Consider the following 14,227-nt stretch of genomic DNA (forward strand, 5'->3'; position numbering starts at 1 on the left):
GACGACACTAGTTCGTTCATTGTCGCTGTGGCAGTGTGTGCATTTCTGCTTCTGTAAGTGTTGCTCCAAAGACCAGAGGGTTGACCAGCCAGTAGCTTCCATACTGCAATGTTATTTGTGAATCGATTCACACGCAGGTTTCTGTGAGAATGCAAATCGGTCCTGATTGAGGGCAGGTTGCAAGTGTAAAAAAACATGGGACATTTGGTGAAAGCAAAAAAAGGAAGAAAAAAAACTAAAATCAAGGAGTATACAGACTAGCAGCATGTTCGGTTGGCTGGTTCGTATCATTGCTAGTTCGTGAAAAAGTACTGCTGACTGATTTATATGAGAGAAAAATACTGTTTCGGCTAAAAATTTACGATTGTTTACGACAATCCACAGCTAAACGAACAGGCCGTAGAAAGGAGTCTAGGACAATGACAAAAGGGACTGACTTTAGCTGCCCAAGCTTTGCAAGGGTCCAACACGCAAAACAAGCGCCTCCGCCCACTTTTGCCCTCCCTCCGGCCGCTCGTGACGCCACACCACACCACACCTCCCCGTCTCCTCCTCTTGTCCTTGTCCGCTGGCCCGCCCGAGCACTACGGCGAGGGAGCGCCCAAGTCCAAGCCGTAACGTTCGGCCACGAGCACGATGCAGCAGCAGCGCGCGCCCGTGGTCAGCCTCAGCCGGCCCGAGTTGGAGTGGGGAACGGAACGGGGAATAAGTTCCGGCAACCGGCAACCGCGAACCTTTCTTTCTTTATTACAGCTTCCACTGCAGAATTCTGAACCTAGAAGCACGCAATCACGCGTCCCAAGAACTGAACCCCCAAAGAAATCAGCGCGAGTGCCTGATTTTTTTAGCGCCGTCCCTCGAACAAAGCCCCCACTTCTCGGCCGCCGCAGCTGCAGTCCATCGGTTCGTTTCTCCCCACTTCACATGGCCCGCCGCGTCTCTCCCACGCCAATCTCGCCCATCATCAGATCGCTCGCTTCCGTTCATTAGCTGATTTCAGGGCTCCTGCCGCACGCAGCTCGCTTCCTTCCGCGGTTTCAGTCTTCAGTTAGCTGACGCATCCGCTTCTTCCCTTCCCCTTGGCCATTAAACTCAAGCATACCGCAACGTTGCCGTTCTCGGCCGGCCATTAATGGCGACGAGGAGTTACGTCTCGCTCTGACCAGGGCCCTGTTTCTTTGGCTTGCGTGCGTAGGCGCAGGCAGCCGGGCATGGAAGGGAACTGTAGCGCCCACGCGTTACCGAGAGAGTCGAGTCCACCCCCCGCCTCCAAAGCCATACAAACCGTCGTGTGTGTTAATGGAAAGGGACGAGTGTGAGGAGGAGCAGGAGTAAAGGCAGCAGCTTTTTCCCCTTACGCCTCCCCTCGTTTTGCCTGCCCTCTCCTCTCCCGTTCTGGAGCAAGCCAAGCCGGAAGCCGCCCCCGCGCCTCCTCTCGTCTGCCTGCTTACGTCCTTCGGTCTTTGGTCTTCCTCCTCTCTTCCCTTTGCCCGTCCGCCCCTCCACCTCTCCCTGCTGGTTTTGGTTGGGGGCTGTTGTTAGCGCACAAAAGCCGAGCGCTTTGTCTCATCCGCTGCCGTTCTAGTAAGCGGTAGCGTTGCGCCTCGGCTTGATGCTCCTCCGGTCTCTCGGTCGTTCTCGTTCCCGTTGACAGCGGCTTGGTTTAGGCTCTTCACCTAACCTTGTTTCTAGTTTCGGTTAGTTGGTGAGTCACCGGCTGCTTCTTGCTGGTTGGCTCAGTTCTTCTTGGTCTCGGACCTGGAGTATATAATCTCCCGGCCGTCGTCTTCTGTTCTTGAGAGCTCTTCGCATTGGTGGCTCGTCCCCACTGCTGCTCCTTCCAAGACGAGACGAACTACTCGGGATCAAGGACGAGAGGAGAGCTAGTCTGTCGTCTGTGCTGGGAGGTTGGGAGGCAGTGCTTTGCTTCACGCGAGGCCGTGGATGCTGCGTGCTGCCGATCTCTGTGCCTGAGGTGAGGAATCTGATGCTTCCTCCACTTCTCTTGTCCTGCTTTTGTTCGGCTAAAATGATGCATCTTTAGCTTGTCTTTTCAGCTTAAATTACTGTTGTTGTAGATTAAGGGGTGTTTAATTCGGTTTACTTCTTGCTTTGACAAAGGAAAGGAATGGATGCGACTTTCTTGTTGTTTTTTTCTCTCTCTTGGTGCTGTAGTAACCATAAGTACATAGGCTTTCCTTTGCTACCGTGTTAAAGGCAACAAGGTGCAACAAAGTGATTTCCCGTTGAACCTGGCCGTTCTTTACGCCGGTGATGAATGCATTTATGGTCATGCTTTTCGGTTGGGCTTTACCACTCTTTTGCAGCGTGGGCGTGGCTGCAACTTTTGTTTTTAATTACACTTTTCTTTTATTATGTGATTGATTGAAGAGTCCTTCTCATCTCTTCCATCCTATGTCTCAGTTCTTTGGGGTTCAGAGGTCAGTAATTTGTGGCTTCTGAAGCATTGTTCATGTACTTATTGGTTCTGTACCTGCCCTCTGTTCATCTCTCATGCTACAGAGCAAAGATGCAGAGCATGAGCCCATGTCTCAACTGTCCTTCCTAGTTCAGAATCTGTTTGCAAGTACCTGTGTCCATTTTCCTGTAAGCCATTATCCATTGCTTTGATAGGAGAAGGCAGTGAAATAGTAATACTAGTTGTTATCAACCTTTCAGTTTAAGCAAACCAAGTACAGTTAGTACAATAGTACTGGCATGTCCCCTTTTGTTGTTATGATAAGGAAAACCTTAGATGTGTTGTTGGTGAATAGAGTGCACGCCATGAATCATACGAACGAAGTTTTAGTGTGTGGTGTAACTGCCATTTATTTATATGGTGCCCTAGTACTTGAGAGAAATTAATGTGCTGAGAACTGAGGACGGCGGTTAGCTGCTTCCATTTGGAGAAAGAAAGTTTTTATCTTGTGGTTACTGCTTATCGATGTCAAGCATTTTTATGTGAGCACTTCTGCACCACTCCTGGTCCTGGGTATACCTACCTCCACTACTCCTGTTTTATTTTCAGCAGAGGATGTTCCATAAAAAATGGAGTTTAATCGAAAACATCACATGGGCACTTCTCTGGCAGCTGTTAATCACTTGCAATATTTTTTTCTAATTTAATTGATCAACCATGAAATCATGCCACATGTTCCTTAGTCCCTTGTATGAGCATGTTACATGTTCCTTGCTTCCTTGTATGATCTCCGTGGCAAATTCTGATCCTTGGTGCGAAAGTTATCTTAGGGGAATCTTATCTCTATTTTTAGCTCTTTCTGATGTAATCTGTCCCTGTCACCAGAAACAGCCATCCAGGATTTCTTCAATATCAAAGTATATGGTAGCCAGTCACATTTGGTTCTCTTTGGCCTGATCTGTTATATGTTATCACTGTGCAGATACTCAAGGACTTGTTTGGCTGCATTCTCCATATCTTTTACTTCTTCATCAGAGATGGAACTTGTATACATGGAAAGGAGAAATGGATTATACGACGAGGGTGCAATTCCTGAGTTCAGTGGAAGGGCTGAAGGAGATCAAGACCCGTCCACTGCTGCATCTGAGGTTCAGTCTGATTTGTGTCACATATCAGATGAGAAGAAAAACAAGGGCTGCCAATCATGCCATAAGTCATTTTGTTCATGCAGTGGCAGCACACCCCATTCAGAATTGTTCCCTGCACATCCTGCCAAGATGATGATCTTGGAGTTTCTCATCAGAAGCCTCAGGCACCCAACAAGAACCCATAATGTCAATGATCTTGATGACTTGATTACCGATGGGGTAAGCCAAGGGAGTGTAAATCTTGGTCCTTCCGAGAAAAAGGTCCTGGATTCTTTGCATGCTCTTGTAAATGCAAAGACAAGACCGAAAAGCCCATCACCTTTCCTTGCAGGTTCTAAACTGAGAAAAATCCGGTCGAAATCCTACATCATAACACAGTCAGAAATATTGAAGCTCATATCTCCAGAGACATGGGAAACCTCCTCCCATGGGGCATCTCCAATGAACAAAGGCACAGCTGAGGTCAGCATCCATGAGAACAAGTGGCCACTGTGCTCATCTATGAGCTCAAATCAGCCTGTTCTGTCACAATGCCCATCATCTCTTAGTGCAGGTCTTCTACAATGCATATGGAAGGATGGGCTCCCTCATTTTGAATTGTCACTGGACGATCCTATTGCAGTATACGCTGCAAACCCAATCAGGGTGCAGGAAAAGGACAAGGCCTTCGACTATGTCTACATGATCCATTCTGGAGAGCAAGGAAGAAAAGATTGGATGGGTCACTCAAGCAACGTGTCCAGACTTGTGGGCAAGATGGTGGTGTCAAGTTCTTTAGTTCTAAACTCAGACAAGTCAAGTCTTTTGGAAACTGAGTTCGTTCTGTATGGTTCTCCAGATGACTATCTTAGGCAAATGCGCAATCCCTGTAGTGTTCCAAAAGGGAAGGGTCTTGTCAAGAGAGTGACAGAAATTATGAGAACAGGCAATGTTTCCTCTAGCCCGAAACATTCCTGGAAGTTCGGGAAATCTTCCTCTCATCAGTTCGACGACTTAACTGAAATACTTGAAGGTGAAATGATTAGTGCTAGAGAATCAGACCTGATGAATCTCAACACCGATGATCTGCTGACCAACCAAGAATTAGCAGCAATTGTGGTGAGGGAACAACGCCACAAACGCCAGGAAGAGCCTGTTTTGGGTGGCTGGGGCCTGAAGTTCCTTGAGAAAGCAGGACTAAATCATTCAGAAGGCACTAAGGAAACTGATGTTCAGAACAGTAATGGTGCCACACAATGTATAACTGTTGTTGTCCCCAGAGGTTACCACGGTGGCGTGGTATCAAAGAGCAGCCGCCCATCAGGCCTCATCGAGAGATGGAGATCTGGAGGATGCTGTGATTGCGGTGGATGGGATCTTGGCTGCCCCATCAGAGTGCTTAACGGTGATGGTTGTGGCTCCATTCCTGAAGGAGAGTCACAGGACAGCAGATCAGTACAGCTCTCAGTCAAGGTAACTAACATTGAGCTTATTTGCAATAGAATTTTATGGTTTCCTTCAGATATCAGAATTGCTGCTGGGCCATTTGTGGTTTTGTATATGAGTAATCCAGGTTTTAATGTACAAGGATGGTTTCAGATTCTGATCTTTACACCGTTACTTTTCAGGGTGCAAAGAATGAAACGATGTTAAAGCTCGTGAATATCACGGAGGACCTGTATATCCTCTACTTCGACTCGAGTATCTCACCATTGCAATGCTTCTCAACAGGGATAGCGATTGTGCACAGCCACGCACCGCAGCTTTGCCCCAAACTGTGAATTGTGCACAGCCCGGCACCACAGCTTTGCCCCCAAACTGTGAATTGCAAAGCTTGGTGTAGCTGAATTACAAAACTTGGTGAAGCGCTGTGTAGATGTAGATAGTAGAATAGGAACATTTCTTGTCATTTATATTTATATTACTTATAATTTTGAGAGAGAATTGCAGGCTGTTGTTTTCAGCCTGCTGTCAAATTATCAAATCTGTTGGTTTGGCTTTGGCCGATTGAGCGAAAGCTCGGAAAGATGAATTACAAATCATGTTTCGTTTAAATTATCCCTTAATTGACTTGACGATTGGTAAACTCAAGTAGACCCTAAATATATACATCTCCTAAATTGACTGATTGGTAAAACTGAAATATAGAGCCTAAATATCTGCAAATCTCACTTTTTAAGTAAACACATATTAATATTTAAAAGACAAATATTCATAATATATTCTCTAAATCTAATAAAACTATTTAACAGTCGAAATTATTTTCATATCATAATCATGATAAATATAATGTTGATAATATTTTCTATAGAATTTAGTAAAAAATAAAGCATTAAGTGCAGTTTTTTTAGGGCAGAGAGAATAAAGATACCTGATAGGAATGTTTCTCATATAAATCAGCGGATATATTCTCTAAATCTAATAAAACTATTTAACAGTGGAAATTATTTTCATATCATATTCATGATAAATATAATATTGATAACATTTTCTATAGAATTTAGTAAAAATTAAAGCTGAGTGCAGTCATTTTAGGGCAGAGAGAATAAAGATAGCTGATAGGAACGTTTCTCATTTAAATTAGCGGAGATTTGAGAAATAAATCAATTGGTTTGGCTGGGATTAAACAATCAGGCATCGCAATAACTAGGTAACATTTAAAAAAATTTTATTGAAAATGCAACATCGAGGGGAAAACCCAGTTGATAGTCCTAAGCCAACGACGAAAAATTCCAGTACATCATACAGATGAGTTACAATCGTGACCTTAAAACAGTCGGTTCACACGATAGTTAAATCAATGAAATACCAACAAATTTGCAGTCACCAAAGAAATATGCTTGCTGTAAGCAAACAGGGCTTCCACATTACAACAAAATAAACAATATAAGCATCTCAAGAAAAAATGAAAGACAGCAAACTTAAGGCAACCACATTGTTATATAGATCCACATGGTAGACAAATTTCCGTTCACTACAAAATCGAGTGACCAAACATAAAGGAGCCATTAAGTCCAATAGCACTCTTAGCAACAGTTGCAACAGATACTGAGGTGATCATACAGAAGTCTAAACGCATTCCAACAAGCTCTCAAACGATGGCATTTGCTGCACTAGCAATCCTAGGCCAAAGGTCAGCACACTCCTTGCCAATAGGTCCAGTGATGGCAGATCCTGCAAGAGGCAATTGTTAGTTCGTCACATGCCATGCCAAACAGCATTAGGCTGATGTGATGGAGGAATTATAGTTGGCAGTTCATACCTTTCATCTCACCCTTGGGATTCACAATCACTCCAGCATTATCTGCAAACGAAATGCATCAACCCAGATCAGTTCAGCAATTAATAACAAGAACAAAGCCAGGGCCTAGACAGTACAAATCACTAGAACAAGCATTCCACAGAACCAAAACTTACAACAAGGAAACATCATTATAGGAATGAAGAAAATATATGTCTCATGGCCAGTCCCAAAGTTTCAATGCAGCGATGCCACTACCCAAGGCAATGGAATATGAGACGATTTTCAAATGGAGGAAGGCTCTCAAAGATGAAAATCCTTGGCAGAAAACCTCTACAGATAAAAACTTAATTTCTGACGTATGCTTTAGAATATACAAACATGCAATGTTTGCTCCAAAAAAAAAGCTGAAGAACCTCGGAGCCCTTCCGTCAGTAAGCAGTGTGTTGGTATTCCCCAAGTTAACACCATCACAAGAACAACCAAACATAAGCAATTAAAAAAACAAGTCGCATTTGTAAACCTAGCTGGTTCAATTAACAGGCAACAAAAAACAAATGTAAATGCAATGAAACAAAAAAAAAGTAAATGTAGAACTGTCTGCCTCATGGCAAGTCCCAAAGTTTCATAGCAGCGACGCCACTACCAAGGGCAATGGAATATGAGGCCGCCTTCAGATGGAGAAATTCCAAGGGAACATCTCAACACCCAAAGGCTTAATATATGACGTTTGCTTGGGAATATACAAACATGTGTTGTTTGCTCCACAATAAAGCCGAAGGGCCTGGACGCCCAACCGTCAATCAGAAAATTGTTGTTCAGTGACAATGAGATGTTCTCTAACCATAAACCCAAATGTGTGACATCCTTTTCAACATTTATACAAGTGAAAACATGTAAAATTTAACTGTACAATGTGAACCAGTAAACAACAACAGAATATCAAACGAGCTCAGGAGCAAGTCGATGCCAAAATACTAAAGATGTACCAAATCAAACACAAGACTCTGCATCGTGAAACTGAAATGTACGAAATATGAGCCTCATGGCCAGTCCCAAATTTTCATGGCAGCCACGCCGCTACACAAGGCGATGGAATATGAGGCTGCCCACTGACGGATAATATCCATGAAAGAGTAAACTTTCAATGGAAATCATCAACATCAGAAAGCTTAATTTATGACGTTTGCTTTGGAATATGCAGACACTATCGACATCTGCTCTAGCAAAAGCTAGAGAGCCTCGCGGCCCTCCCGTCAAAGAAAAGGAATTTCACCTCTAAACTAGATACTAAGCATGCATCACCAGGACCATCGAAAGCAAATTGAACATCAATCTAAGCACATCGACAACGCTTGATCTAAGCAGTTAGTGGTGAGATGGGATCGGGATGCTACCTTCGAAGTACATGTAGACACCATCCTTGCGGCGCCAGGGCTTGCGCTGGCGGACGATGACGGCGGGCATCACCTTCTTCCTGAGATCGGGCTTCCCCTTCTTGACGGTGGCCATGACCATGTCGCCGACGCAGGCGGACGGGAGGCGGTTGAGGCGGCCCTTGATGCCCTTGACGGAGATTATGTAGAGGTTCTTGGCGCCCGTGTTGTCGGCGCAGTTCACCGTCGCCGCCACCGGCAGACCCAGCGACATGCGGAACTTGTTCCCCGCCGTACCTCCTCTCCCTGGATCACATCACGAGACACCACGCCAAGCGAGAACTCCATTAAAAACGTGAGATTGCAACAGGATGGATAATCAATCGACGAGGAAATGGGCGTATCAAGCTGAGGAAAGGAGGCGGCTTACCTCGCTTCGACATGGCGGCGGCTGGTGTTGGACCCGATCGGTAGGGTTTCGCCTGGCTCGCTGCTTATATAGGACTTGGGGGCTAGGGTTTTGGATGCCTCTAAAGACGAACCTGCCCTTTGCGCCGTTAGGGCACAGGTTTGCTGTGGGAGGGTCGCGAGGTCTTTTGCGCGCAAGGTTTGTTGACGGCGGCGAACGTGGGTTTCTAACGGGCCAGGCTTGGAAGAAGATAAGAAAATAATGTAGCCCACCGGATTCAGGTTTAATGGGCTGCTGACAGTTAAGGCCCGTATCTAGTAGGAGCCCACTGGCTTTTGATTTTTTTTTTCCTTCTTCTTTTTATAGGGATGCGAATTTTGAGTTTGAAGCTTTCCACTGATGGGTGTTTTGGTTCGTGGAACGAGGTAGTCTATCACCATCTTTGATTTTTTGTTTGGTTTGTGAAACGAAATGAGTTGATTTATCATCGTCTCATTCCTCGCAAGCTAGTAATTAGTACTAGTACGAGAAATGAAGTCGTTCCACTAAATTTGAGTAATGAATTCATGATGCATCACCTCACCTCATCTAGAATAGGTTCATTCTCCAAACCAAGCACTCCATAAAATAGCAAGGAAATAGCACGGTGTATATCCTCTGAAAGAAACATATTTGTTGGATACATTGATTTGACTTCCAAGTCGAGAAAAACAATCATAGTAGACCTCATTGAGGAGTAGACTAAAAATATCAAACTATTTATTGCGCACTATTAATCTACTATTAGGATGTTGTTTGGTTGACTCATTTTGTAGCCTCGTCCGTTCACACCGCCAACGGATCACGTTAGTTATTGTTTGTTTCGAGTATTATGTAATCAGATGCCACGGCGATTGATACGGCTGTTCGGAGCGCCGATTATGCACACAACCGAGTGGTAAACGTTCCCGCATGTGTCAGCGTGAAAATAAACCTGCCTTTGGATTGCGACGCATGAACCAAATAGAATAAGCAAATGAATGATTCCCTTCCCCTTGCTGCCGTGGAACCTCCCATTTACATTAACGTTGTCGTCGTAGAACCAAACAACACCTAGGAGTTTAGGGGGCCATTTTCTTCTTCCCGCTGAGCCATTATAAGCTACTGAAGTCAGACTATGGTGGCAAATAGGTTGTTATCACTACCAGATTCAGCTTCTTTGCCGAGTGCCTCAGGCACTCGATAAAGTCTGATATACACTCAGCAAAACCTTTACAGAGTGTGGCGCTCGCTAAACAGTTTATCGACAAATACCTCTTTGCCGAGTGCACTTTATCGGACACTCGACAAAGACTTTGCCGAGTGCTAATCTGACACTCGGCAAAGAAAAGTCGTCGTGACGGCAAGCGCCACCGTGACGGCAAAGCCTTTGCCGAGTGCTAAATCGACACTCGGCAACGAATTTTCGAAAAAATATAAAAAAATTGTCGCCGCTGCCTTTCTGCGTGCGGCGCGTGATGGATCCCGAGCGCGTCCTGCGCGGTGACGGTCTGCAGCCTCTAGCCGTGGCCGGGCTCTTCGCCGTCCCTGACGGCCTCGACGTGCAGCGTCGGCGGGCCCCGGGTTCGAGCTTGCGGTTGATGGCGTGCAGCGCGTAGCGAGCCATCGTCCCTGCCGCGAACCGCCGGACCTTGCCGGAGCTCCTGCACGTCACCTCCAAGAACTGCCAAGCGGCAAACAGACAGCAAGCGCGTCAGTTCGAGGAGAGCGGGTGCAGCAGGAGGAGGAGACCTTCCGCGGTAAGCAGACAGCAAGCAGACCTTCAGCGGGATGAAGATGTACAAGAAGGTTTGTGGGGCTCTGTGCAGCAGGAGGAGAGCGGGTCTTACCGATTGCGGTGGAGGAGGAGAGTCGCCTCCGCCGTCCTTGCCTGGCTGTTGCGCGTCGTCGGGCTGCTGTGCCCGTCGCTCCATCACAGCGCGCGCTGACTCGCGCCCCGCTGGGTGAGCTGCCCACCCTCGGATTTGCCTAGCTGTTGCGCGTCCTCGTGCAGTTATATAGTATAGCAGCTTTGCCGAGTGTCCTAGATCTGACACTCGGCAAATGATTTTTTTATTTTTTATTTATTTATTGCCGAGTGTCCTAGATCTGACATTCGGTAAAGTTTTTTTTCTTCTCCTTCTTTTCTAGAAAAAAATATTTTATTTCTTTGTCGAGTGTTTTTTTGACACTTGGCAAAACCCCTCTTTGCCGAGTGTTTTTTGACACTCGGTAAACCAACCTCTTTGCCAAGTGTCTTCTCGTGACACTCGGCAAAGCGGTGATTTATCGAGTGTCATTTTTTTTGACACTCGGCAAACCATTTTTTTTTTTACTTTTGACCACCAAACTTTTTCTGCAGTCCTCATACAATACCTAGTACTCCATATTCCAATGTAGCACATTTCTCAAACTTTTTCTATATTTCTTTAATTTATTTTATTTAATTGAATTTTCTTGGATAATTCAAATTATAACTGCTAGTCATTCGAATAATGAAAAAAATGAATGGGAAAATGATATTCATGTTATTTAGTATAATGTGAGGCCGTATTCAGAAACAGACCACCAATTTCGAACGTCTTATTCACGAAACATGACCATGAACTTGCGGTCGAGTTGTTTTTAAATTCTATAAAAAGCAAACGAAGACCGAAAATCTTGAAACTTGTCGAGATGTCATGATATCATATGTGGAGGCTGTGATAAAAAATTGAGGAGGTTTTGCGCAAGTTTGTCACGTACGATGCTTACCACCTCGTCGCCCTCTTCACGAAATCATGAAACTTGTTCGGAGATTCTTTGGTTTGCAAGCATCGTACGTGATAACTTGCGCAAAACCTTCTCAAATTTTTATCACAACCTCCACATATGATATCATGACATCTTGATAAGTTTTATGATTTTCGGACTTCGTTTGCTTTTTATAGAATTTAAAAACAACTCGACCACAAGTTCGTGGTCATGTTTCGTGAACAAGATGTTCGAAATTGGTGGTCTGTTCCTGAATACGGCCTCACATTATACTAAATAACATGAATATCATTTTCCCATTCATTTTTTTCATTATTCGAATGACTAGCGGTTATAATTTGAATTATCCAAGAAAATTCAATTAAATGAAATAAACTAAAGAAATATAGAAAAAGTCCGAGAAATGTGCCACATTGGAACATGGAGTATCAGGTATTGTATGAGGATTGCAGAAAAAGTTTGGAGGTCAAAACTCAAAAGTGAAAAAATATGGTTTGCCGAGTGTCAAAAAATGATACTCGGTAAATCACCACTTTGCCGAGTGTTAGCAGAAGACACTCGGCAAAGGGTTAACGGCGGCTGCCGGCCATTAACGGCGGCGTCCCTTTGCCGAGTGTTATTGTTTGCCGAGTGTTATTGTTTGCCGAGTGCTCGACACTCGGCAAACCACCTCTTTGCTGAGTGTCAGTTGTTTGCCGAGTGCTTTCTCTATGGCACTCGACAAATAGCCTATTTGCCGAGTGTCCGATAAAAAGCACTCGGTAAAGGCTGGGACACTTGACAAAGAAGCCGTCTCCGGTAGTGTATTCTCTTCGTGTAGCCATCAAACTCGAGAGAAAAATGGTTATTTGCCATGTTAAAGAGTAGGCTTCACAAAATTATCATTCTAAACATGGATAAATAATGTTTTTAGCCACATAATAAGTAAGTAAGTGACGACGCTAGATCATTTTCGGTGACATTTTGTGAGGTGTGCGCGCACGCTTTGGTCAGGCGCAACCGTGCTAGGGTCCTTCGGGAAGCTACGAGGGAGTTTTGGTTGTTGCCAGATAAGATACAGTGCCACGCTTTGCATGTTCTCACATCCCTACATATGGACATGGTTGCAAAATGGCTCATCCTCCTATGGTGAACCTGGCAGGTGAGGAACAACATCACACATATTTCTGGAAAACTAACATGTACAAGGGATGTTTTTGCTTTCATGCGGAAGTTTTGGCTGGAGCTATGTAATGTTGAGCATAATCACTCAAGGTTTGACCTTAATATGGCAAGCAATGTGTTGTAGACTCCCTCACAAGTGGCAACCATGAAAAGAGTGCACGAGCAACGGACATGGAAAAGGCCACCGAACCGTTGGCTCAAGACTAAAGTTGGTGGCGCATATAACTCTGCATCCTAGGAGGTGAGAGTTGGTGTAATCATCTGAGACAAACAGCGATAATGTACAACCATCGACCAACCATTTCTTTTGAATATACGCTAGCCCAGATGAAGTAGAACTCCTTGCTTGCAGAGAGGGTATCGACTTAGCATTAGAATGGTGTTGACACAGTGCTATAGTGGAGACAGACTGGAATGTAGTGGCTAGTTTACTCACGAATGGGCTGCCCAATGTTCATCCTTGCAGTTTACCATCAATTAGATTATACGAAGATAGGTGAAGCTTGCCTTTGTTTGAATGGAATGTTATCCATATGAAGAGAGCGTAATCATGCAGCCCACAAGCTTGTGTGCTATTTCAAAGTGCCATTGTTTTGTTGAGCAATTTATCGCTTAGGATGGTATAAACAATATTCATTCTGAATAATATAAAGCTCTGTTTCCCCCCAAAAAAATCAAATCAACAGAGGTAGAGAAAAGAACAAAGAAGCAAACCATCAATTGGACGTTGGGTTTGGATGCATTGGTCCGTAGCTAGGCCTTGAGAAGGGAAATGAGCACGTGTTGTGCCTTTACGACGTGTTTGGCAAAGCTCCAACTCTAGAAAACCAGATCTAAAGCACCAAATCCATCTCGGAGTCGCTCTAACTTGGACCTGTGATCTCACTAATCCTGGAAAAACTATTTGAGAGAGCTTTCACAGCGGATCTGCTGGGCCGGCCCAACATCTAGTTGATTGCACCCCTTCCTTATCCTTCCCATCTCTCTCGCGCATGAGATGGAGATGGAGGCTGATGGCAGTTGCCAGCAGTAAGTCCGTTCACGGCTCCCGTGCGCCCACGGCGGGGTGGAGCACGAGGCCTATAGGGAGGGTGACGCTAGGGAGGGGACCTACAGGTGCTCCTCTGTGGCCATGGCATGGCAGAGTGTGCCGGTGAGGAGCTCCCATGCGGCCATGCTTGTTGGGTCGAGCGAGGCAGGTGGGGGGTCGTATCAGTCGAACTGTCAAAGCTCCCGTGTGCTGGTGGGTGACGCGCCGGCCGCGAGCTCAGCTACAGTGCAGGTAGGGAACGTCGACCGTAACGACCCGTTACACCCTAGGCTCTCATTTTTTGTTACTCGAGGACGACCAGTCGAGCTCCAAGGAAGTTCCTAGCGACCCAAACCAAAGGAATGCCACGCCTTATCAAATTACCATATGATGATCGGCCCAGTTAACTATCGGTCAACTAGAGTCAAACAGTGAAAGCCCTAGTTTGATTTTGGATAATCGATGAAACCTATTTGGACTAATCCTTGCATCTAAGTGTGTGATTAGATAGGATGGTCCAATCCAAGTGGTGGAGCAAGATGAAGTCCATAGTGATGTTGGTGGACATGTGATGATGGTGATCAAGCTCCAGACTTGGAAAAGAAGAAAGAGAAAAATAAAATGGACTCAAGGAAAATGTATGTTTGATATGACCATTTTGTTTTGCTACTCAAGACACCTAACGGGTG

At 45.1% G+C, this 14,227-nt stretch overlaps 2 protein-coding genes across 2 annotated transcripts; one reads left to right on the plus strand and one right to left on the minus strand.

Moving 5' to 3' along the window:
• The first annotated feature begins 674 nt into the window (after window positions 1-674).
• LOC136535709 (uncharacterized) lies at window positions 675-5,522 on the plus strand. Its single transcript, XM_066528082.1, has 3 exons — window positions 675-1,975; window positions 3,402-5,019; window positions 5,175-5,522. Exons 2-3 carry the CDS (start codon window positions 3,457-3,459, stop codon window positions 5,325-5,327), a joined length of 1,716 nt encoding a protein of 571 aa, XP_066384179.1. The 5' UTR covers window positions 675-1,975; window positions 3,402-3,456; the 3' UTR covers window positions 5,328-5,522.
• Window positions 5,523-6,467: 945 nt separating this feature from the next.
• LOC136540682 (large ribosomal subunit protein uL14x/uL14z/uL14y) lies at window positions 6,468-8,736 on the minus strand. Its single transcript, XM_066532691.1, has 4 exons — window positions 8,594-8,736; window positions 8,185-8,469; window positions 6,809-6,850; window positions 6,468-6,720 (listed from the first exon to the last, which is right to left on the minus strand). Exons 1-4 carry the CDS (start codon window positions 8,604-8,606, stop codon window positions 6,638-6,640), a joined length of 423 nt encoding a protein of 140 aa, XP_066388788.1. The 5' UTR covers window positions 8,607-8,736; the 3' UTR covers window positions 6,468-6,637.
• Window positions 8,737-14,227: the final 5,491 nt, after the last annotated feature.

Source organism: Miscanthus floridulus, chromosome 2 (genome assembly GCF_019320115.1).
Source record: "Miscanthus floridulus cultivar M001 chromosome 2, ASM1932011v1, whole genome shotgun sequence".
In the NCBI taxonomy this organism is placed as follows: domain Eukaryota; kingdom Viridiplantae; phylum Streptophyta; class Magnoliopsida; order Poales; family Poaceae; genus Miscanthus; species Miscanthus floridulus.

What these genes read in the sequence shown, in the direction of transcription:
- LOC136540682 (XM_066532691.1), bottom strand. An exon ending in TGTCTACATGTACTTCGAAG is followed by an intron (nt 6,851 to 8,184) that starts GTAGCATCCCGA and finishes TTTCGTTTGCAG; the next exon opens with ATAATGCTGGAGTGATTGTG. An exon ending in TCCCAAGGGTGAGATGAAAG is followed by an intron (nt 6,721 to 6,808) that starts GTATGAACTGCC and finishes TGCCTCTTGCAG; the next exon opens with GATCTGCCATCACTGGACCT.
- LOC136535709 (XM_066528082.1), top strand. Translation starts at nt 3,457, where the DNA reads ATGGAACTTGTATACATGGAAAGGAGAAATGGATTATACGACGAGGGT. An exon ending in CAGTACAGCTCTCAGTCAAG is followed by an intron (nt 5,020 to 5,174) that starts GTAACTAACATT and finishes GTTACTTTTCAG; the next exon opens with GGTGCAAAGAATGAAACGAT.